The sequence below is a fragment of the Capra hircus genome, chromosome 2 (assembly GCF_001704415.2).
Source record: "Capra hircus breed San Clemente chromosome 2, ASM170441v1, whole genome shotgun sequence".
NCBI lineage: Eukaryota > Metazoa > Chordata > Mammalia > Artiodactyla > Bovidae > Capra > Capra hircus.
In genome coordinates this window covers 121,919,047-121,940,781 of record NC_030809.1, presented here as the reverse complement: position 1 = coordinate 121,940,781, position 21,735 = coordinate 121,919,047, and the positions used below count along the sequence as shown (strand labels likewise).

Here is a 21,735-nt window from a genome sequence, read left to right as displayed (position 1 = left end):
CAGTTAAAACACAAAACTAAAGTTTTTTGAATTAAAAATGTACCTTAATATACACCATGGTGAATCCAGTTGTTTGAAATGAGAATTACTTTATCCAAGTTTCTGATGAATAGGATATTTTTTAAAGTAGATATTTCCCAGGACACTGTCATTTAAAAAGCATCCCCACAGTGTTCCCTTATATTCAGATGATGGTCTGTTGCTCCCAGTTGTGTTCAAGGCAACAAACGTTTGATTTCCAGCACCACAGTTCTCCTGGGCCCTCGGGTGTTGAATGTACACAGAGCTTGTCTTCTTCTCCACCTAAACACAGGTAGTAAATGCTCCCTAGAGAACCATGCCCCGTTCTCTGTGCGTGTCATTTTCCAGTTTGATGAGTACTTAAAATGTAGAAGTCTTTATGCAGTCCTGACAACTCAAAGTGGTGGGATTAACGCTGTCTCCCAGAGATGTTACTGTTCCCTGACAGATTTAGCAGAATACACCCACGCTCTATGAACTAACATTTTATATCCTGAATATAATAAACAGCTATTTGAAATATTACCTCACTGGTAGAAAGCTCTGACTGATATAGTATGAGAAGAAAAAAAGTGGTTGCCTTCCTGTGGCTTGAAAAAACAGTTCAACTATTTAGTTTCTTTGGAGCTTGGATATTATTTCTTGTTAGTCAATAACAAAATTCAACAAACAAGTGAAGATTTTTTAGAAAGGAGAGTGATCCCTCTCATTAAAAGCGAAAACCAGTTGACTCTGGTTAGTCTGAAATTATTGTTAACAATAATATGAGGCTGAATATTAACAGGAAACTCAATACACTTGAACTAGCAAGTTTAAATTGTACCCCATTTTCACTGCTTGAGAGAGGATTTTGTAGAGCAGTTAAGATTGTGTTATTGGATTAAAATTAATTGCAAGGGGTAAACTAGGCCAACACTGTAGTTGAAAATTGCTCTCAGGAGCATTAGAATCTGAATTATTACTAATTTAGAATTTAGGAAATTATAACACTTGACTTTATTGATATTTATTTATGTTTTTGCTTTTGTAGGTTTCATTGATTTCATAGTAGAACCAACATTTTCTCTTCTGACAGACTCAACAGAGAAAATTATTATTCCTCTTATAGAGGAAGACTCGAAAACCAAAACTCCTTCCTATGGAGCAAGCAGGTTTGATTGTTTTCTTTTTTGGTGTCTTTTCTCTTTTACTTATAATTATCTTTATTATTCCTTACATTAAGCAGGAAATTCTTAGAAGAATTACTAGGTAGTATTGCCACCTAATGGCTCTATAATATATTGCATCTGCCTTTGAAATTAGGAACTTGATGTCCACTAGAAAAAATATCCAAGTTTAATACTAAGGAGTATTACAGAATCATATTCAGTACTCAGGAGAATAAACATTACTTGAATTTTTATTGAAATGTATGAATTACATCCTGGATATATTAACATATCCAATCGTGGTAGGCAGTTGGGAGAGGGGAATTGTGTTGTGTTGCTAACAAATCAATCACAGTCCACTTGTATATCTAGAAAGATGCCTACTTCAAAGTTAGCCTTTTAGATGACATGAATACAATGGATCTGGATAATGTGTAATAGTAAAGTCCATTTATATACAATTTAAAACATTTCAACCTAGATTTTTTAATTGATAAATGTGTTAAGGATATTATTTAAAACGTCCAGTTGCAGAAAAATTAGGCTAAATTCTTGCCCATATGAACACATAGCTGTTCCTAACATACCAACAGGGTCCTTAAATGTTTCCCTAGTGAAGAAACAGAGGAATGTTCTACCTGAGAAAGATCCGGGTTAGCCTGGTGATCAAATGATGGAAGGAGGGGCAGGGACAGTCATCTGACTTTGAGCTCCAGAATGCTGGTGTCTCTTTTGTGATGTTCACCAGTGGACTCACCACTAAGTCAGCTTGTCTCCAGATTCTGCTCCTCTATTTAGGCCTCACCCACTGCCATCCCCACCCCGTAACACATGCTATGGGATTATGACCTGCTGCTCTGGCCCCGTCCACGAGGGGAGGAAGGTGCAAGGTGAGCAGCACTGGGCCTGAGCTGCTGCCTTCCTGCTTCTCCAGCTGGTTTTGTAAAGTGTTTCAGGCTTTGCTTCCTTGTCCCTTATTCTGCCCTTGGCATTTTCTGGTTTCTTTGGTTGTTACTATTAGCTCAATAACCTATATGTTATCTCACGTTGCTGATTCCTTTAGACGATCAAATATGAAAGGCACCACAAATGATGGAACCTACTCCCCTGACTACTCCCTTGCCAGCGTGGACCTGACGAGCTTCAAAAACAGCCTGGTGGACATCATCCAGCAGAACAAAGAGAGGTGGAAAGAGTTAGCTGCCCAAGGTACAGTTTATGAGGCCTTCCTGCCATCCCTCTCTGTCCTAATGCCTCCTCTGAGATGCTGGATTGTGTTTCCCCCTAGATTTCCTCTTTTACAAAATATGCAAGCTCTTAGAGGTATTTATAACTTGGCTATTCATAAGAAAATTGACTAGTCGTAAGACTTTGACTATTCATAAGAAAATTGGTTTCTCTGTTAAATGTAAAGAAATTCTGCTCTGTTTGTGCCATGTAGGCTGTAGAGGTATTGACGTGGGTAACAGTCAAGTGGATGTGAAGGAAGTATGGGACAACGTAAGAGTGACTAAGCTTTACATGGCGCAGTAGCCTCCTGTTCATTTCTAGAGGTGCTTTTGATCCTGTGTTCAGGCTTTCCAAATAGATTTTGTGTTGCACTAGGAAAGCAAGGCTTTGTGTCAGAGATTTGAGGGTTGTTTTTTTTTCCAGCTTTATTAAGTTATTTCTTTGGCTGACAGTTTCACTTATGAGTTGGAAAGGTCATTTGTAATCTGCTGCTGAAGAATTATGTTCCTGGAATATCGTAGGTGCTTTAAAGTTATTTATTGAATGTATTTTTGAAGGAAAGAGTGAATGACTAAACTTCGCTTTAAATCTATTAATTCAGAAAGGAAAACAAATGAGCATATTTTCAGAAATAGAAAGAAGACAGGAGGGAAACAAGATTTCTGAAACGCCTCCTATGTACCAGGCATTTTACATGTATTATCCTATTTTCTTTTCAAGTGGAAAATATTACGTTCATTTTACAGTCTAGAAATAGAAGCTCATACAGCTTCTAAGCACTAGAGTCAAAACTGATTCTCTACCCAAGGTTTTTCCCACTGCATGCTATTATACTGTCCCATATCTTTCAATAAAGTATGAAATATTTGAGTTGAATATGGGTTGAAATGAGTTGAAATATTTATATTTATATAAAATAATATGAGTTAAAATATTTATATTCAACAAATCCAAGAATCCAATTGACCAAAATGCACTCTTCTCTAAGAAAGTTTTAACTAAAATGAACAACAGTGAACCCCACACATCAATCCATCACTTAGAATCTATTTGTTATAAAGGAAGCTCTGTGTCAGAATTGGATTAAGTACTACAATTGCTCTCTTTCTAACAAAATTTATTGTGTTGCACACAGAGATAAATTTTAGATTTACATGAAGTTCTCAACTTACATTTCTGAAATTGAGAAATAATAACTCAGTCCTGCAGGTATAAAATATAGAACCAAGATTTGAAGATAGGAAGTCTGGCTTTAAGCAAATTAAAATCATAGAGCATTTTAATAATATAATTTCCAAGAGTACTTAAGTAGAGCATTCATTGTTTGAATAAAGAAACTTATGTTGAATTTTATTGATAAAATTACATACTTGGTTTCTATTTCCAATGCAATGGTAAACTAGATAAACTTAAAGAAATATGGTAAAAGACAACTAGCAACGCTGGATGAAATATTGCTTAAAAGAAATTGGCCCCCATAGTGAAAGTGAAAGTGTTGGTCGTATCTGACTCTGTGAACCCATGGACTGTAGCCCACCAGGCTCCTCTGTCCGTGGAATTCTCCAGGCAAGAATACTGGAGTGGGTAGCCATTTCCTTCTCCAGGGGATCTTCCTGACTCAGAGATCGAACCCAGGTCTCCAGCACTGCAGGCAGATGCCTTACCATCTGAGCCACCAGGGAAGCCCTGGTACCCATAGACCTGTTCAAATAAAGATAAAACAGAAATTCAGAGAAATAAAGAAACTTCAGAGCCAGGATCTCTCCCGAGGGCATCTGTTTACTGAAGTCATGGGTTTGCAGACTCAGTTTACTACCACACTGGGTTTATGCCAGAAGCGCAAAATTGGTTTTACATTTAAAAATTCTATTACTGCACTCATCATATTAATGATAGAAGGAGAAAAATGTAAGACCTCAAGAGACACAGAAAGAACATTCAAGAAAACTCAGTATCCATCCACTTTTTAAATTCGGAGGAACATTCTTAATCTACTAGTTTTGTTTTCCCACTTGGTTGCCTTCATTCTTACTGCTTAAGGTTTCTTTTTTATCCAAATATATTTCTTTACAGTTTGAAATATTTGTACTCTATTCCTATCATTTTCATAATTAATTATAAAATGTTAAATCTAATAATAATAATAGTAATCAATAACCAATAGTAAATAACAGAAAAGTTGACCAGTAAGTTTAGCTTTCCACCAAACAACAGAAAAACCTTAAAAAAACTTTTAACTGATATTTTATTTTTAAACATTTTAGAAATAGACTTCATATTTAGTAATTAAAATTTAAAACATCTTGAAATCCAAGAGGACAATGTCTTTTTAACATTGTTTTGAAAAATCAAGCTCGTACAGGAAGACCCCTCCAAGGTTCTTCCTCTGCCAGCCAGAACTGTTCCTCAGATAACCATAGGAGAGCTGTATCAGACCTTCCAGGCCTATTTGATTGCTGGGAATTTTTGTTGTTGTTGTTAAATCCTGATGGTCTAGCAGTGGTCCAAACTTGGACCACAATCTCAAGCTTGCAAAGCTGTGGGGTTTCCACATTTGTTCTAAACTAAATCCACCACTTTATATTGGAGAAACTGTTTTTTCTTTTTCTTTTTTTCTGTCTTATCCCAACACAAATTGCGTCTACCTGTGAGAGCAAAGCTGGTTTCCATTCTCAAGCTGGTGTTGGTGGGGGAGGTTGAGAGCAGCTCCAGGCAAGAAGGTCCAGATTCCTGCTGTTTGTACCAGAATCTCCAGGAATTTTTCAAGAATAAATGCTTCTCCAAGTGTCGTGCTGCCTTGATTGATTTCCAGTGTGATGGAATAATTGTTTTGGTTCATGTTTTCCGATGCTGTGCTTCCTTTCTGTGCAGACCAACAGGAAGTCCTCACTCCCCACATTGGTTTTGGGAAAATTAAATAAGTTGATTTATATAATTTTTTTACAGGTACCTAAAATAGTAGCCATTAAATGAATTGGCTTTTATTATTGTAATTATTACTTACTGTGCTTCTGCTATGTGTTCTAGGAATTAGGAGTACAGTAAAGAACAACAAAACGAAACAAAAAAACTAGAAACACTTACCTTCAAGAAAGAATTCACATTAGGAGCAAGATTACAATTTTAAGTAAGGTGCATAGGAAAGATTTTACTGAGAAGGTTAGTGTAAATAAATACATGAAGGAGGTTAGAAAGACCTATGAGGAGGTCTGGTGTAAGGGGTGGGGAATAAGTTTTCCGACAGAGGAAATGACCAGCACTGGGAGGTGGAGCTTGGCTGACATGCGAGAAATAACAGGAGGCAAATGAAACAGGGAAATTAGGCAAGTGGGAATAATGTAGGCAATGTGATAGATGGGTAAGGTGACGCTACATCATTGGTTTGGGTCCAAGAGAGAAAGGAAACCTAATATATTTCGAAGAAGAAAACTAAAATAATACGAACTGAAATTTTAAAAGGATTCCTCTGACTACAGAATGGAAACCATTATGTTTGTTAGGTAAAAATGAGAGTGGTGAGAAGGAGGCAAGAAGCTGCTGTTCATGACCCAGAACAAAGATGTGGGCTCATTACAGGTAATAGTGGTGGAGAGACAGTGTCTAAACTGTGGATACCTGATCCAATAGGCATGAGTGGGAAGGGACAGCACAGAGATTGGACTCTGGATATATTCTGAAAGTAGAACTGGAAGAATTTGTTAATAGATTAGATGTGCTGTATGCAGTCCAGAGAAGAGTCGAGAATAATGCCAGAGTTTTCGGTTTTCTTAAATGTTAACTGTATGAGTAAATTGCTATAGTCATTTTGCAGAACACTTTGGCATTCTCTAGCAAAGCTGAGGATGCAATGCTATATTTCCCCCAAATCTCACTTGTATGTTTTTACCTTAGAGAGACTTTTGCTCATGTGCATCAGAAGACATAAAACATTCATTGCAGCGTTGTTCATAAGTGCAAAAAACCTAAAAACAGTGGCAAAATGGATTCATAAACTGTGATTCTTATTCATGTTCATACAGCTGTTAATATAAACCTTCACTGTGAATATTAACAGGGATGAAAGATACAAATAATATTAAGCAAAATATGCAGCTGCTGCATAATATAGCAAGACACCATTTATAGAAAGTTTAAAAAACCAAAAACTGACTAACAGGTTTTAGAATACACACTAAAGAATGATAGGGGAAAATATTCATCATTGTCCTAGGGAAAGGATGGAGAATTTATTTAGGAGTTAGTAATATTTTACTTCTTTAGTTGAGTTCTAAATGAACACCGATGTTCATTTGGTGATTATGGTTATGCCTAACATACATGCTTTATATATGTAATATAATCCATTTTATGAATAGAGTATTTTATAATAAAAGATTTTTAAATGTGATCTGCTGCAAAAACACAGCAACCAAACCAGTTATCTGTTTTGAAGTCAGTGTGTATCAGATACTGCCACTGTAATTTCCCATTGCCATCATCTCTGGCCTGAAATATACTGAAGATGGTTTCCATATTATAATTGCATTAAGATGAAAATAAGCAGGTTATATGATACTGAGAACTTTGGAATAGTAACTAAACATCAAGGTTCTGAGCAAATGTTTAATCATCATTGTGCTACCTCTGGACTTCCCTGGTGGCTCCGACGGTAAAAGCATCTGCCTACAATGCAAGAGACCCAGGTTTAATCCCTGGGTCAAGAAGATCCCCCTTGAGAAGGAAATGGCAACCCATTCCAGAACTCTTGCCTGGCAAATCCCATGGACGGATGGAGGAGACTGGTAGGCTACTGTCCATGGGGTTGCAAAGAGTCAGACATGACTGAGAGACTTCACTTTCACTTTCAGGCTACCTCGGAAACTGTATTTCATAGTTATCTCAAAAACATCCCGCTAATCCTAGAGCCGTGGATGGTATGGATGACTAGGTTCTATGGTAGGTAGCTCCTGGGTCATCAATAAAACACTTTTAAAAAGAATAATTTCATTCAATAAGTCTTCAATTCAGGATCTGAGAACATCTGTTAAAGAATATTGTAAGAAAATTCATTCCTTTTTAACATCTATTTTAAACTTTAGACTTTTTATTTTGTATTGAGGTGTAGCTGATTAACAACGTGATAGCCTCAGGTGAAGAGTGAAGGGACTCAGCCATACATATACATGTATTCATTTCCCCCCAAATACCTCTCCCATCCAGGCTGCCACATAACATTGAGCAGAGTTCCATGTGCTAAACAGTAGATCCTTGTTAGTCATCCAGTTAAAATATAACAGTGTGTACATGTCCATCCCAAACTCTCTAACTATCCCTTCCCCTGTCCTTTCTTCTGGCAACTGTAAGTTCATTCTCTAAGTCTGTGCATCTCTTTCTCTTTTGTAAGTGCATCTGTGTTATTTATTTTTAGATTCCACATATAAGGGATGTTGTACAATGTTTCTTCTCTGACTTCACCCAGTACGACAATCTCTAGGTCCATCCATGTTGGGGCAAATGTCACTATTTCATTCTTTTTCGTGGCTGAGTACTATTCCATCACATACACGTGCCACGTCGTCTTTAGCCATTCCTCAGGAACATTCAGGTTGCTCCCATGTCTTTGCTATTGTCAACAGCGCTGCAGTGAACATGGGGGTGCATGTATCCTTTTGGATCATGTTTTTCTCTGGATATATGCCCAGGAGTGGGATTGCAGAGTCATATGGTAGCTCTATTTTTATATTTTTGCACATTCCTTTTTGATACAGGGTATTTTCAAAAAGTAAAGCCCTTGAATGGCAAACACAAAAAGGAAAAAAAATGCTTTCTTCCATTTCAAACTCATTTTAGTTAAAGGTATCCATTTAGAGTGAGTAAATGCCTTCATTATCTATTCAGCCTTCCTTGGCATCTTAAGTCTTTGCCCAATCTCTACCTTCTTCTGTACTACTCAAGAGCAGACAGGAGATTTTAACAGAGTATGCGGCTGTCTTTCTACTGAGGCATGTGGAGGGAAATGGTGGAGAGAGTCACTTTTCTCTTTCTACCTATGGATTTTCAGACAAATCACATAACTTTTCTTACCCTCGATAAATGTTATTATTGGGAAAATCATATCTTTCCTAATGAAGCAGCAAATATTCCCATAAATTCTGACCAGTCTGCATTTATGCCCCAGAGTTCTGAATGTCTATAGTGCAGCATTGAGAACAAGGCATCAAGGAAATGAGAAAAGAGAGTACATTTGATGGCCAATGGGTGAGAGATACTCCCAGTTAATCGCCAAGAAAATCCTTTACAGAAAAGAAATGTATTCTTTATAAAGTGCCACATAAGAGTCTCATTTTCACTGGTGACCTGCCTTCCTATGTCATGCCTGTGTCTGAAGCTGAGATGGAGGAGTAGATTAGATTTTATTTAGAAGAGCCCCAAGTGGCAAGCACAAATATCTGTTCTCCCTTGAAGCGAAAGAGTTGTTTTTTTAAGTCACCTGAGAGTCTGGATTCTCTTTAGACATGAGAATTCCAAACTGACCTAGGTCCACTAAAACTAAAATCATAAATGAATCCCAGATCTGTTTGCTTTCCTATCTTCTCAAAGAGAATGTGTACTTGAGAAGAACTAGTTATGTCCCAGGGTGAAATCTGGGTGGTCAGTCTGGAATGGAATGCACTATGTTTCTTACTATACTGGGTAATTTTATGATTTATTTAATATTGATTCAAACCCCAAAACACTAGGCACAAAGAAGATTAAGAAGTGGAAAAGGAGGCAACGTGAGAACTGAGACGCTACTGGAGTCGCATTGTGCGCAAATCACAGCTGTTTAGAACCAGAAGGAAACCTAGAGCTAGCTTAAGGCAAGCGTGACATTTTAGAATATCTATTAAAAATGTCAAACACACCAGTGCTTTCTAGTTTCTTTTTGTGACATATTCCCTACGTAGTTGCTCTAGAGGCATAGAATGTGTTCAGTATAATATCATTCATCTGAAACTTTTGAAACCTACTTTGGCTTAGTAGTTCATATGCTCCACCAAAAAAAGGAAAATAATGGAATTTTTATTAGAATCTCTTTGATATAAATGTGGGGGAATTGTCATCTTTATAATATTAAGTCATCCTATTCATATTTATCTTATCATTCTTATGTCTTCTTTCATGTTTATCAGAAACTTATTTTTCTTTGGTAATAATAACAATAGTAATGATGACAGAGAATACTCGTTAGTAATATTAGATGTTAGGTACCCTACTAAGCATGTAATATATTATGTAATCACTTAATATTTATGATTAATAATACTATGTTTAAAGTTCCTGAATATAGTTTGTTGGACTTTCTATCAGTACTTTATATTTTTATTGCTTTGTGAGTGAGTATTTCTTGCTGGTGTATAGAAATACAATTTGCCTTTGCATACTTTTCTTTTACAAATCCCTGGAGGAGGCCATGGCAACCCACTCCAGTATTCTTGTCTGAAGAATCCCATGGACAAAGGAGTCCTTAGAGTTGCAAAAAGTCAGACATGACTGAAGCGACTTAGCAGCCACGCACAGGCGCTTCTACAAAGGACAGTTTTTTCTTCTCCAAATGTATGCCTTTTATGATTGTTTCTTTTGAGACAACTACACTAGCAAGTTTATCTAGAATGATCTGAAATGGAAGTAATGATGGCATTCAGCTTGTCTCTGAATTTAAAGGAAGATGGTTAATGTTTCAGCATAGTGTGATAGACCTTAATTTCTTTGATCTGCTCTTTATGAGGTTAATTATATTCCCATCAATATTAAGAAAAGAAATTTGAAATAAAACATTTAGTTTTAACAAATGCCTTTTCTGTAGCTTTTTAAAATAATTCACATGATTTTTCTTTTTAATTAGTTCATACAGTGAATTATATTAATAGATTTTCTAATGTTGAACTACCTTATATTTCTTGGATAAACTCAATTGTTATGTATTACCTTTGTTTTATATATATATATATATATATATATATATATAACTTTGGCTTGCATTATAAAATTTATATTTGTGGATGAGATTAGCTGTTGTTTCCCTTTCTCATACTGACCTTGTCTAGTTTTAGTACTGAGATTAGAGTAGCCTTATAAAATGAGTTGGAGTTTGAAAATTCTTGACTTTGAGTGAAATTGGTAGGACTACCTTTAAAATACCATTAAGCTCAGTGTTTTACTTGTGGGTTAGTTTTTATCTGCTAATTCAGTTTCCTTAATCTTTACATAGAAATTTTTTAATTATTTAGTGTTCAGGGTTTTTAAAATGTTGTGAGATACAGCATATTGCAAAAGAATATATAAAAACATATATGTAGTATTTATAAGTTAATAAGAAAGTATACATTATCTTAATAGACAATCATTATAGCGGCCTATAAGCAATAGTGGGCTTCCCAGGTGGTGCAAGTGTAAAGAACCCACCTGCCAATGCAAGAGACAAGAGACCCCGATTCGATCCCTGGGTGGGGAAGATCCCCTGGAGGAGGTCATGGCAACCTTCTCCAGTATTCTTGCCTGGAGAATCCCATGGACAGAGGACCCTGGCAGGCTACAGTTGATAGGGTCACAAAGAGTCGGATATGATTGAAGTGACTTAGCATGCATACGCACACATGAAATAGTATGCTAGCAAAATTTAACAATTAGCTCAAAAATGTGTGTATACACACACATGTGTACATGTATATATATATGTTTATTATTATTATACAAGTTTATTAGTATAAAGAATGTATAACGCATAATTTATAAGTACTAATAAACAATAGTCTTATAAATTCTGTATAACTAATTGATTCTCTCAGAATACTTTCACCAATTTTTGACAAACTCTTGTGTCTGTTGTCAACTTATGGTTGCAACTGACAAATGGGTGTCATTCAGACTGATTTTCTATTTATGTCAAGAAGGAAGATGAATGTACAGAAATACATGTCTGATTTTAAAAAACATGAAAGGCATATTCAACTTCACTTGTTCATCAGAGATGCAAATGACTTCTTTGTCATTTAATTGGATAATAGTATTTGAAGAATGGGGGAAATTCCTTCAATATTTTATATCATTTATAATGTAGCAACTATAGACATGATACACTTTTAAATTCGATCTTTATATTTATCATTATCCCCACCATTTTAGACAGGAGTAAAACAAGAAATCAAGCCCCAGTCTGGAAGGTTTGATGATATCCATGGTGTGAATATTCCCACCATGGCCTGTTTCAAGCTGTCTATATAATTTCTCTAAACATGGAGTTGGGAAATGGCAGAAATAATTAAGCTCATAATATAGATAATAGTAAAATGTATCAAAATAATTGTCACCTGATGATTTCTAAGTACCACCTTTGTTTTGAATATGATCTATTTAATTGTAAGTTTATATAATTTTACTTTTAAGAATAAGTCGGTTTAACAAATAGCTTGCAAATTTTCTAAAATGTAACAGTTGGGTTTTGATGCAGTATGCTACCACGTATAGAGCTTTATATGATCTGCCTTCACCTCCTTCATCTTGCTGATTCAGTTTCCCTTGCCCCCTGATAATCCCCACCGTTTTCCCATAACACATCACTCTCTAGCCTATAAATAATTGACTTATTAGCTTTAATTTTTATTGTCTCTCTTGTTGTCATTGTTGTTCAGTTTCTCAGTCGTGTCTGACTCCTTGTGACCCCATGGACTGCAGCACACCAGGCTTCCCTGTCTTTTACACCCAGAGTTTGTTCAAACCCATGTCTACTGAGTCAGTGATGCCATCCAGCAATCTCATCCTCTGTTGCCCCCTTCTCCTCCTGCCCTCAATTATTACCATTATCAGGGTGTTTCCAGTTCAGTTCAGTTCAGTCGCCCAGCTGTGTCTGACTCTTTGCAACCCCATGGACTGCAGCACACCAGGCTTCCCTGTCCATCACCAGCTCCTAGAGCTTACTCAAACCCATGTCCATTGAGTTGGCGATGCCATCCAACCATCTCATCCTCTGTCATCCCCTTCTCCTCCCTCCTTCAATCTTTCCCAGCATCAAGGAAACTGACTCTTTTCTAATGAGTCAGTTCTTTGCATCAGGTGTCTTTTTCCCAATAAAAATAAGGTTGGTGAGGACAGAGATGTCTGCTTTGATCACTGATGTATCCCAAGATGTGAGAACAGTAGCTGTCACAAATTTGAAACTCAAGCAATTATATGGTGAAAGAAAAATAGGAGGCAGAGGAGGTGGGGGGACAAAGCAGGGAAGAAGAAGGAGCAAAAGAAAAAAGATGGGAAGGAGAGAGAAAACCGACCATCTAGGCCAAGGAATAGAGTATTTCCACGGCTGAGTAGCTCTGTAAGACCTTCTCTGATCATTTCTTTCCTTCTCTCCTTCCCATTGTCTAATCACTGCCCTGAATTTTGTGATAAGTATACCTTTTCTCTATTTTTTTTTAAAGCTGTTACTCCTATTTGTGTAACCTTAAACAATGCATAGCTTAGTTTTGCTTATTTTAAAACCTGGTGAAAGTGGAATCATGTCATTTATATTCATTTATGTATAGTTTTCCACTCAATGCCATGTTTTGTGAGAATTATCCAAGATGACCCAAATAGCTGTTGTCTATTTCAGCAAAGATTTTCGGATCTTGACAGACAAAATGAGACAGAAAAAAACTGTATCCAAATACTGTACAGATTTTTTAAACTGTAAGTGTTTAAGTTTTTATTTAATAGATAGTATACAACTATACTATTTCTAGTCCTCAAAGTGGGCGCACAAATAATGCAACTCCCATTCTTTTCCTGTGACCAATCATTGTTTCTAGCTTAAGTACCTTTGTTGCATGATTATAAGAAGCTTGTGTGCATAAACTTATTTAAATGTTTTAATTGAATCAGAGTAAGCTTGGCAAGCACTTCCCTAGTGGCTCAGGTGGTAAAGAATCTACCCACAATGTGGGAGGTCCGGGTTCGATCCCTGGTTAGGAAGTTCCCCTGGAGAAGGGAATGGCAACTCACTCCAGTATTCTTGCCCGGAGAGTTCCATGAACAGAGGAGCCTGGCGGTCTACAGTCCATGGAGTTGCAAAGAGTTGGACACAACTGAGTGGCTAATACAGACACACACACACAAGCTTGGTAAATGTAGGATATTGGGGAGGAAAAATTAAGATTTTTTTTACCTCCTTTTCCTTCTTCTTTAGCTGGCATCAAAGTCCCAGGAGACTAATGAAGTGTTATGGGTTTGGGATAAGCACAGTCCTTGTTTGACTTCTGGACACTCTCCCTCTCATCCTTCCAGACTGATATCCTCCCATCTATTTCAAGCTATTAGCTCCTGCTTCTGACCATGACTCCCTCGTTTCTATCACTATGGGCCATCAGCACTTTGCTCTCCGCAGTCTGCTCACTCTCATTCTTCTTTACTTTTGATGCTTCTCAGGCCTAGAGGACAGGCTGCTCTTCCTCACATACGACTGAAAACTGCTTTTCCAGACTTATTTTCTCACCTTCTGTATAGCCTACTCTACTCTAGGCCTTGCACCTGAGAGTACCTACCTTGCTTCCACCTCTCAAAATTCCAGATATGGGAACTCTGAGGAGACAAAGTTCTCCTTTACTTGTAGATCCCTGACTTTATTTCTAAAATCTTTCATACTTTCCCACTTAGAAATAACCCAAAATGTGACAGGTCTGGCTAAGCCCAGGGTCCTGTCTCAGAGGCTGTAAGTTTCTAGCTTTCTTGTATCTTTCAATTCTCTTCCCGCTCCCATTTTCCTTCAGTTCCATAGGAATGGAAAAAATTGCCACTGGAACAATGAGTCAAACCTTTTCCACCTCCAATCTGAAGGCTACCCTTAACTTTCTTGTTATTCTTGGTAAAAACCTCAGTCCATGTCCATGAAATGAGAAACCTGGATCTTCTGGAGGTATGAGTGGGGAGGTAAAGAAATTGACTAAGTATTTTTCAAGAAACTTTGTCCCATACATGGATATGGCTTTTGAGTCTGAAGGCTAAGAGTATATGCCTTGTTTTGGGGTACTTCAGTAATAATACCTATGTCTGTTTGTCTGAATGAGCAAGGACCTTGGTGACCAGTGACTGGGAACAAAACCAGATAAGTTAATAGTTCACAGCATCTGTGCAACAAGGCAAACAGCTTTTGTAGTTGTTTCAGAAGAGAAATTAAAAATAAAGTGATTGTCAAAGTGACTTCATTTAAAACAATATTACTCAGTTAACATTTATCAAGTGTTTTGTACTACTTTGCAAGAAAAAAATGTTTCATTTTTCTTTGAATTTGAATGGTTTTAAATGAACTGAATCATGTAATACAAAATGAAATTAATCTTAAGTTCTCTGAGGTTTTTTAGTGTGGTTAATAGTTTTAAAAATTGTTTTGGGGGGAAACTGACATTTTTGATCATAGAAAAATCAGTTTAAAAAAAAAGAGAGAGAGAGAATCATCTCTTTGCTAGTAAGGTCCAGTGCAATCTTAAGACATATTTAGAAAGTTGAATTCAGTTAAACTATCTTTTTCCTGTAAGTACAGGGTCCAAAAAGCCCATTTTAAGAATTGAATGCTATAACATAGTGTAAATAATCAGTTTGCTCCATTTCTACTCAGCGTCTAACTTAGGGAACTTTAAGAACAGTGAAAGAAACTGTCGTCTCACACGCACACGCATACTCACTGATTGCTCCAGATTTTCCCGCCCTTTTTAAAAGTTCCACTACTTAAGTGAGGCTGATTCTTCTTTTTGGTTTCAATAGGGTGTGAGAGTTGCCTCTGGAGCAGTCAGGAGTAATCCCATCTGAATGTCACATTTCTCTTCCTCCTTTGCTCCTCTTTGGGGAAACTTGGATCCTTGGCGTTGTTAGGAAACAAGGCTGCGCAACTTCAGGCTCTCTTCAAAACCTCTAGGGCCTTTAGAGAGCTTCCTCAGTGAATCATCATTAGAGCTGACAGATGATAAACTGCTCAGGAAGAGGAAACTGTTAGCCTAAGCATCACACCCAAACCAGTGACAGAGCAGTACTTACACTCCCAAACACCTATATCACTCTGCCCTCACATCTCATAAAACTTTGTTAGATTTTTTTTTTTTCTTATTTGCTAGCAACCCCTATTTGGAGAAGACAATGGCACCCCACTCCAGTACTCCTGCCTGGAAAATCCCATGGACGGAGGAGCCTGGTGGGCTGCAGTCCATGGGGTCGCTAAGAGTCGGACACAACTGAGCGACTTCACTTTCACTTTTCACTTTCATTTATCAGAGAAGGAAATGGCAACCCACTCCAGTGTTCTTGCCTGGAGAATCCCAGGGACGGGGGAGCCTGGTGGGCTGCCGTCTCTGGGGTCGCACAGAGTCGGACACAACTGAACCGACTTAGCAGCAGCAGCAGCAGCAGCTGCAGCAATCCCTATTAGTCTCTAATAGTGCATCTCACTCTTACATCTGTTCACTAGAGAGAATAAAAATAGGTTTTTTTGAAAAGAACAAAAACATGTCCTTGTTACTTTGCATTGAATTACTTTCAAAGGTTGCTTATAAATATTTGTTCACAAAATATTTCAGTTACTATTTCCATTATCTTTTTATAAAACATAATATATTTTATAACTCCTAAATCCCCAGAACTGTGACTCTCCAGCCTATTTTTGAGAAAATATTGCATACTTCTTATATTTCAGAAGGGACAAGTAAACAAGCAGAGGGAAACAAAGTCTTGCAGAGATTAAAAACTAGAGCTCACTCTCATTTTCTCTCCAATTTTGGTTCAAAAGTGTAATTGCCAGTCTAAATGAGATCTTGCTAGTAATTTTTAAGTCATATTTTAAATTGTGAGTAAATTAAATTATGTATTCTATTATATATTTATTGTATTGTTCTTATTTTTAATTTAATCTCTTCAGCTAGCCTTCTACATTATTAGTACAATAGAACAAGAGTATGCATTTGGTAGAACGGAACCTTTGGAAGATCAGAATTATAAAGTTCTAAGAGGTGGCATTCACAAAAGTCACTTAACCCTCGAAGAGTTTAAGGAACAGTTCACACAGTGAGTATGTGCTTATATGTACCTCATTCATTCACTCACTCATTTATTGTCAAGACATGACTCAGTTGTTTTCAACCCTGGCAGCATATTAGCATCATCAGGACTACTTTGTTTTTTAAAAGTTCAATTGGCTTATCTCCAGTTTAGAGGTAGTTCAAAAATAGAACACTTCTTTGTTTTTAAATTAATATGGAGGACATGAAGGAGAGAGTAGGAAACTTGATCAGCTCATGGTCAAGGCAAGCCAAGAACTGATTAGGATCTGAGCCAGCTTCACACTAGCAAACTGGACCCGGGAATAGCAGTACATACCTTGATAATTCTGTCCCATAAAATATCACCTTGGATCACGTGTCTCGATCCTGGAACGTTTGCCTTCTCCTCTGTAAAAGTCAGTGGACTCTCTCTGTACCTTTGTCCTGTTCTTTCCTCCTCATGTAATGCACTTCTTGGACCCCCTCATTCACTTTGCTTATTAAAATCTTACCTATCATCCAAAACTCCGTGAAAATGCCTTCTCCAAGAAGCCTGTTACTTACATAAGTATAACCACCTCATTCATGTTTAGAATCAAACCCTATTCCCTCCAGAGACACCCAGAGGGCTCAAACAAACCTTGTATGCACCAGGACCCAGGGACCCCACAGAGACAGAGACAGAACTGTGGAGGTATGGGTCAGTTTGCTACAGGGACAGGGGTTCTGGGTGCAGCAGATTTGGTATGGCATAAGCCCTCTTGGACGAGGTCACTATTAACCCCACAATAGACCTGCCAGAACTTACGCAGGACTGGGAAATAGACTCTTGGAGGGCACAAACAGAATCTTGTGTGCACCAGGACCCAGGAGAAAGGAGCAGTGATCCCGCAAGAGACTGACCCTGACTTTCCCAGGGGTGTCCAGGAGTCTCTAGTGGAGAGGTGTGGGTCAGTGATGGCCTGCTGCAGGGTTGGGAGCAGTGAGTGTAGCAGTAAGTAGCTGCATGGGACCTTTTGAAGGAGGTCGCCATTATCTTCACTAAAGTGAAAGTGAAGTTGCTCAGTCATGTCTGACTCTTTATGACCCCATAGACTGTAGCCCTCCAGACTCCTCTGTCCATGAAATTCTCCAGGCAAGAATACTGGAATGGGTTGCCATTTCCTTCTCCAAGGGATCTTCCCAACCCAGGGATCGGACCCAGGGATCGAACCTGGGTCTCCGGCATTGTGGGCAGACGCTTTAACCTCTGAGCCATCAGGGAAGCCGTTATCTTCGTTACCTCCACCAGAGTTTGACCCCAGGTAAATAGCAGGGAAGGAACACAGCTCCACACATCAACAGAAAATTAGATGTAAGATTTACTGAGTAGGGCCCCGCCCATCTCTCCCATAAGGAAGCTTCCATAAACCTCTTATCCTTTTCCATCAGAGGGCAGACAGATGAAAAACACAATCACAGAAAACTGAGCAATCTGATCACATGGACCACAGCCTTGTCTAACTCAATAAAACTATGAGCTGTGCCCTGTGGAGCCACTGAAGATGGGTGGGTCATGCTGGAGAGGTCTGACAAAATGTGGTCCACTGGAGAAGGGAATGCCAAGCCACTTCAGTATTCTTGCCTTGAGAACCCCTTGAACAGTATGAAAAGGCAAAAACGTACACTGAAAGATGAACGCCCCAGGTAGGTAGGTGCCCAGTATGCTACGGGAGATCAGTAGAGAAATAACTCAAGACAGGATGAAGAGACGGAGCAAAAGCAAAAACAACATGCAGTTGTGGATGTGACTGGTGATAGAAGAAAAGTCTGATGCTATAAAGAGCAATATTGCATAGGAACCTGTAATGTTAGGTCCATGAATCAAGGTAAATTGGAAGCAGTCAAACAGGAGATGGCAAGAGTGAACGCTGACATTCTCGGAATCAGTGAACTAAGATGGACTGGATTGGGTGAATTTAACTCAGATGACCATTATATCTACTACTGTGAGCAAGAATCCCTTAGAAGAAATGGAGTAACCATCATGGTCAACAAAAGGGTCTGAAAGGCAGTCCTGCTGCTCCTGCTGCTAAGTCGCTTCAGTCGTGTCCGACTCTGTGCCACCCCGTAGATAGCAGCCCACCAGGCTCCGCCGTCCCTGAGATTCTCCAGACAAGGACACTAGAGTGGGTTGCCATTTCCTTCTCCAATTCATGAAAGTGAAAAGTGAAAGTGAAATCACTCAGTCATGTCCAACTCTTCGCGACCAGGCTCTTCCATCCATGGGATTTTAAAGGCAAGAGTACTGGAGTGGGGTGCCATTGCCTTCTCTGCCGAAATGCAGTACTTGGATGGAATCTCAAAACGACAGAATGATCTCTGTTTGTTTCCAAGGCAAACAATTCAATATCATGGTAATCCAAGCCTATGTCCCGACCAGTAATGCTGAAGAAGCTGAAGTTGAACAGTTCTATGAAGACCTACAAGACCTTCTAGAGCTAACATCCAAAAAAAGATGTTCTTTTCATTATAGGGGACTGGAATGCAAAAGTAGGAAGTCAAGAAACACCTGGGGTAACAGGCAAATTTGGCCAAGGCATACAGAATGAAGCAGGGCAAAGGCTAACAAGGTTTTGCCAAGAGAATGCACTTGTCAGAGCAAACACCCTCTTCCAACAACACAGGAGAAGATTCTACACGTGGACATCACCAGATAGTCAATACCAAAATCAGATTGATTATATTCTTTGCAGCCAAAGATGGAGAAGCTCTATACAGTCAGCAAAATCAAGACCGGGAGCTGACTATGGCTCAGATCATGAACTCCTTCCTGCCAAATTCAGACTTAAATTGAAGAAAGTAAGGAAAACCACTAGACCATTTAGGTATGACCTAAATCAAATTCCTTATGATTATACAGTAGAAGTTAGAAATAGATTCAAGGAAGGGATTAGAACCTCCATTCAATGGATGGAGTTTCGTGACATTGTACAGGAGACAGGGATTAAGACCATCCCCATGGAAAAGAAATGAAAAAAAGCAAAATGGCTGTCTGAGGAGGCCTTACAAATAACTATGAAAAGAAGAGAGGTGAAAAGCAAAGGAGAAAAGGAAAGATATACCCATCTGAATGCGGAGTTCTAAAGAATAGAAAGGAGAGACAAGAAAGCCTTCCTCAGCCAGCGATCAGTACAAAGAAATAGAGGAAAATAATAGAATGGGAAAGACTAGAGATTTCTTCAAGAAAATTAGAGGTACCAAGGGACCCTTTCATGCAAAGATGGGCTCAATAAAGGACAGAAATGATATGGACCTAACAGAAGCAGAAGATATTAAGAAGAGGTGGCAAGAATACACAGAAGAGCTATACAAAAAAGATCTTGATGACCCAGATAATCACGATGGTGTGATTACTCACCTAGAGCCAGACATCCTGGAATCTGAAGTCAAGTGTGCCTTAGGAAGCATCACGACGAACAAAGATAGTGGAGGTGATGGAATTCCAGTTGAGCTATTTCAAATCCTGAAAGCTGATGCTATGAAAGTGCTGCACTCAATATGCCAGCAAATTTGGAAAACTTAGTAGTGGTCACAGGACTGGAAAAGGTCAGTTTTCATTCAGTCCCTAAGAAAAGCAATGCCAAAGAATTCTCAATCTACCACACAGTTGCATTAATCTCACATGCTAGTAAAGTAATGCTGAAAATTCTCCAAGCCAGGCTTCAGTAATACGTGAACTGTGAACTTCTAGATGTTCAAGCTGGATTTAGAAAAGACAGAGGAACCAGAGATCAAATTGTCAACATCTTCTGGATTATCAAAAAAGCAAGAGAGTTCCAGAAAAACATCTATTTCTGCTTTACTGACTATGCCAAAGCCTTTGACTGTGTGGATAATCACAAAGTGGAAAATTCTGAAAGAGATGGAAATACCAGACCACATGACCTGCCTCTTGAGAAATCTGTATGCAGGTCAGGAAGCAACAGTTAGAACTGGACATGGAACAACAGACTGGTTCCAGATAGGGAAAGGAGTATGTCAAGGCTGTATATTGTCACCCTGCTTATCTAACTTTTATGCAGAGTACATCATGAGAAATGCTGGGCTGGATAAAGCATGAGCCTGAATCAAGATTGCCAGGAGAAATATCAATAACCTCAGATATGCAGATGACACCACCCTTATGGCAGAAAACAAAGAAGAACTAAAGCACCTCTTGATGAAAGTGAAAGAGGAGAGTGAGAAAGTTGGCTTAAAGCTCAGCATTCAGAAAACGAAGATCATGGCATCCAGTCCCATCACTTCATGGCAAATAAGTGGGGAAACAGTGACAGACTTTATTTTTCTGGGCTCCAAAAGCACTGCAGATAGTGACTACAGCCATGAAATTAAAAGATGCTTACTCCTTGGAAGAAAAGTTATGATCAGTCTAGACAGCATATTAAAAAGCAGAGATATTACTTTGCTACAAAGGTCCATCTAGTCAAGGCTATGGTTTTTCTGCTGGTCATGTATTGATGTGAGAGTTGGACTATAAAGAAAGCTGAGTGCTGAAGAATTGATGCTTTTGAACTGTGATGTTGAAGACTCTTGAGAGTCCCTTGGACTTCAAGGAGATCCAACCAGTCCATCCTAAAGGAAATCAGTCCTAAATATTCATTGGAAGGCCTGATGTTGAAGCTAAACTCCAATACTTTGGCCCCCTGATGCGAAGAACTGACTCATTTGAAAAGATCCTGATCTTAGAAAATTTTATAGTAGGAGAAGGGGATGACAGAGGATGAGATGGTTGGATGGCAGCACCGAATCAATGTACATGAGTAAACTCCGGGAGTAAACTCTGGGAGTCCATGATGGACAGAGAGGCCTGGCATGCTGCAGTCCATGGGGTCACAAAGAGTCAGACAGGACTGAGCAACTGAACTGAACTGAACTGAAACTTATTTCTACTGCAGTTAGAATATTTATCTTCTGCCTTCCAAGTCCCAGAATGGGAGGAGAAAAATGTATTCAGAAGGAGTATACCAGTATCAGTGCTGGAATAGGAGTGGGAGTGGAGGAGATTCAGAATGTGATGTCAATTACTCATGCCTTAAAATTCTGATATTCCCCTTTGGAGATGTGCACCGTCCTTCACCCAATGAGAACCACTGCGTATTGTAAGCTATTACAGTCAGAATGTGTTACACATGTCAAAACTACAGAGCTTGATAAAATATTGCCAATTGCTGATGAGGTCATTCTGAAAATATTTACAAAGGCCTACTAAGTGGAAAACAAATACCTATAGGGTTTTTTTGAGAGCAGAACTCATGTGATATTCAGTTTTGGATCTTGAG

The 21,735-nt window shown here is 38.5% G+C and overlaps 1 protein-coding gene across 4 annotated transcripts in view; it reads left to right on the top strand.

Annotated features, from left to right (window-relative positions):
- PDE1A (phosphodiesterase 1A) overlaps positions 1 to 21,735 on the top strand; it is a 386,812-nt gene that overhangs the window by 339,439 nt on the left and 25,638 nt on the right. For all 4 annotated transcript variants that reach the window (XM_005675891.3, XM_013968481.2, XM_013968476.2 and 1 more), the window contains 2 exons: positions 1,052 to 1,172; positions 2,233 to 2,378. In XM_005675891.3, the coding sequence (XP_005675948.1) occupies positions 1,052 to 1,172; positions 2,233 to 2,378 (267 nt within the window). The remainder of the gene's footprint in view (positions 1 to 1,051; positions 1,173 to 2,232; positions 2,379 to 21,735) is intronic.